The sequence below is a fragment of the Dipteris shenzhenensis genome, chromosome 25 (genome assembly GCF_047967505.1).
Source record: "Dipteris shenzhenensis isolate YYH24624 ecotype China chromosome 25, Dip_SZ_1.0, whole genome shotgun sequence".
Lineage (NCBI taxonomy): Eukaryota > Viridiplantae > Streptophyta > Polypodiopsida > Gleicheniales > Dipteridaceae > Dipteris > Dipteris shenzhenensis.
The window spans coordinates 43,234,413-43,237,916 of NC_141620.1; the positions used below are offsets into that span (position 1 = coordinate 43,234,413).

General features: G+C 45.6%; 1 protein-coding gene across 1 annotated transcript; it reads right to left on the bottom strand.

Annotated features, from left to right (window-relative positions):
* Positions 1–567: 567 nt before the first annotated feature.
* LOC147885916 (zeaxanthin 7,8(7',8')-cleavage dioxygenase, chromoplastic-like) lies at positions 568–2,361 on the bottom strand. Its single transcript, XM_087396247.1, has one exon. The coding sequence runs from the start codon at positions 2,359–2,361 to the stop codon at positions 568–570; it is 1,794 nt and encodes a 597-aa protein (XP_087252373.1).
* Between the last annotated feature and the right edge of the window lie 1,143 nt (positions 2,362–3,504).

Sequence of the window (3,504 nt, forward strand, 5' to 3'; positions counted from 1 at the left end):
TATACAAATTTTTTTCATATATGTTTACATATGTATACACATGTATACATGTGCATATAGCAAGTAATAAGCCCTGCCCCCCCCCATCCCTCCCTAGATGCATTGGTACTTCATTGGTATTTGATTAGAAAATTCACTCATAAGCATACAAATGGCTAGATATGTCCCCTCTCGCTAGTTGTAAATGTGTTACTACTGTAGGAGATGGCATCTCTCTCTCTCTCTCTCTCTCTTCCATTTTTTTGACTTTTCCTTTGTGATTGTTTTTGGACTCATTGTGGCTTTATTGATGCTTCCTCATTCGATTTGAATCATTAGATCTCCGTTAACCCTAAGCATTGCTTTTAGTTGGAAAAAAGGTTTTATATGTGTGTTGCACAATCAAGTCCATGTACATAGATATAGTAATTAGCAATTTGCTAAACCCAAATCCTCTAAACCCTACCCCCTAAAATAAACCCTAAATCCTAAATCTTCACTCGATCTACAGAGGGAAACTGCTAGACGACAGCAAGCTGGTTGCAGTGCACATCTATCCATCGGAGACGGCTCATCTTACTCGTCTTTCTAATTTTTAACCTCACACAGACTGGTGAATTGCGCATAAGCACGGCCAACGAACTCCGATTTACACAAGTTTCTACTTGGGATGATTTGCTCGTTAGGTTGTTGCTCCAGCTCTTCCTGCGAGACAAAGAGTCCATGAAAACCATAGGGTACCCTCGCTGGGATCTTCACAGCTGCTAAAATGTCTAGGGATTGTGATTGTGCATCCAGGACCAGTAGGCTTGATTTGCAGGTTCGTTCATCGTGCACAAAGCAGAGCAAGCAGCCATCGTCTTCCGCCGCATTTTCTACTTTGGACGACACGAAGAAGGGTTCGCTGCCACAGCATCCCTCCCCAAAGCTCCTCTGAGCTACCACCTTTTGCTCCGCGAGGTCTACTTTCACCACTCCGGAGAGATTTGGAAAGCGTCCTGCAATACCCATGTACAGAAACTTGTTTTGTACACCCTGAAATTGCCTGTTCATATTTCCCATCTCCAGATTGCCCGTACAAATTTGTGTCTGTATGACAGATCCTGTCTTCAGATTAAGTCGGATTTCCGACAGTGACACGTCAAAGTTTTGTAAGTCGCCTAGAAGGACATGATCAACTCTGGCAATGAGCGGGACAATGAGCACCACTTCATCGCCCTCGTCCCATGAATTCAGGAAATGAAAGCAGTTACATCCGGGCACGTCAAACCACCGAATGGCAGAAGTATCTTCAGCATAACGGGGAAGGACACCGAACCGAGGCGTCTTCGTGCAATCGCATACTATGGGTGATTCTCCTTTGAGAAGGCGGTACGGTCTGAACACCACTTGCACGTCAGGAAACACCACATACTTGCGGGTGAGGCCAAAATCATGGATCATAGAGGGTTCTCTCATTTTGACAGGCACGTATTTAGAGGGAAGGCCATCTCTGGACACCCGGAAATAGCTTAGATATGGTGGAAAGAGTGGATTGTAGCCAAAAGCAAACATTTCGCCTGTGAGGGGATCGATTTTGGGGTGGCTAGTGAAGGACCAACTAGGTCTACCACCGAATGTGTATCTCCCGCTAGTGAGAAGGTCTCCATCAGATTGAATTCTAATAGCATGAGGTACATCGTCTTCAGACAATGCAAGCAATTTTCCATGATGAAATATGAGTCCGCTGTTTGACAGGCCAATTCCCTGGGTCAAGTCTGTGACGCCTAACAAGTGCCGCAGAAGGGCCAATGAGATTCTCGCAATGCCCACAAAGCCTGTTCTGGACGTTGCGAACACTTTGGGAAAGAGCGCTCGTCCCGCTACATCTTCCTGCTGAAAGCGGCTAGTACGTGTATAGCGACAACAGTACGTGGCGTGGCCATCCTTAATAGTAACAGCGTGCAGCATGCCATCTCCATCGAAGAAGTGATGCGCTCCGGGCGAGGCGTATCGCTGGTTGGGTCCGTTTCGAAGGTAGACGCCATTGAGGAATTCGGGCAGGTGGGCGTTCCCCTCAATGCAGCAAGGCTGCGGGGGGCACTCGTGGGCAACAGGTACGAAGTTGCCTTTACGAAGGGGATCGGTAAGGGGATCCAGAGGGGAGCAGTCGAAAAGGTTGATGAGGGACTCAAAGGCAGTGCAGAAGCGGTCCTGGAGGGAAGCTTTAGGGGGCGGGGAGAGGGAGCGGCGGCTGGAGGCAGGATGCGGGAGGCGGTGGGAGGCGAGGAAGAGGGGAAAGGGGGATGGGTTGAATGCGTAAGAGGTTCTAGGAGGGTTGAGGTAAGGCGAGAGATCGGCAGGAGCAGCTGCATGACCAAAACTGGAGAAGCGGAGATCCATGGCAGCAAAGTGTGATGAAATGAAGGGATGCAAGAATGATACGTATTGCAATGGAAGCAATAATGTGATGAAAGGAATGCAAATGATACGAATTGCAATAGAGAGATTGAAGGAATTCAATGATCCGAATTGCAGTGAGACGCTGATTTTTATAGAGATATGAATGAATTGCAATGTAGAGATTGAAGGGAGAGGCTGATTGCTATAGAAGGGGGGTGGCCATGCAGGTACGTAACTTTCATAACCATGGATCTTTTCCACCGACTTCCATATCTTGTAGGCGCCTACCATTGACCTTTACCTCGTACATTTTGGGCCGGCACCAATCATCATGTGCACTTTTTGGAGTCCCCTCCAAAGCTTTCGGCAAAGCCAATTTCTCTTGTATCTTTCTCCAACATTGTGGGCCTTGTGCATCGTTGGTGATAATTGGTCCTTATAAGAGCTGGAGCGCCCAAGTCAAATTGTGCATGGACGCTCTCCTTATGATTATCAATAGTACAAGATGTGCACATGATTCATACATATAAACTAAAATTGTCCATGGAGCCAAATTGTGCATGGAGTTGCCCCTCCATCTAATGAACAATTGTACTCAGTGTGCACATGATTAATTCATATAATTCATGCATATCAAGCCCCTCATTCATTGTCCCTCTTTTTCCCCCCCCATTGTCCTTAATTCTTCTAATAACATGTGATAAGGACTTTTTATGAGATGTGATAAAGGCTCTATTAGCAATTGTATAGCTTAATATAGACTCGGTGCACTTGATTCATACATCTCAAGTGGCTCCTAATTAATTTTCCTTCTTCATTCATCGAATGCCCATGGAGTAGAGATATACTAGTTTTGTAGATAAAATCCAATTAAGCAATTTAAGCTATGGCTAAGAGCAATTTATTTTGTTTTGAAACTCACAATACTTTAGTATCATGGGCCAGAGGGAATACATGTGAATCTTGTTAACATATGCCTAAAAGCCTCAAGCTGCACATCAATACTCTACCCTATGGCTAAGGAAGGGGGTACACATTGACCCTCTAAAGCAATGAGGATTTGAGCAAGCCACCTCCCCTTCTTCACGCCCAAGCCTTATCAATGGTCTAGAGAGCACTATGTTTCCATAAACATCTATATTT

Excerpts from the sequence above, each read along its gene's own strand:
- LOC147885916 (XM_087396247.1), bottom strand. The coding sequence starts at position 2,361 with ATGGATCTCCGCTTCTCCAGTTTTGGTCATGCAGCTGCTCCTGCCGAT.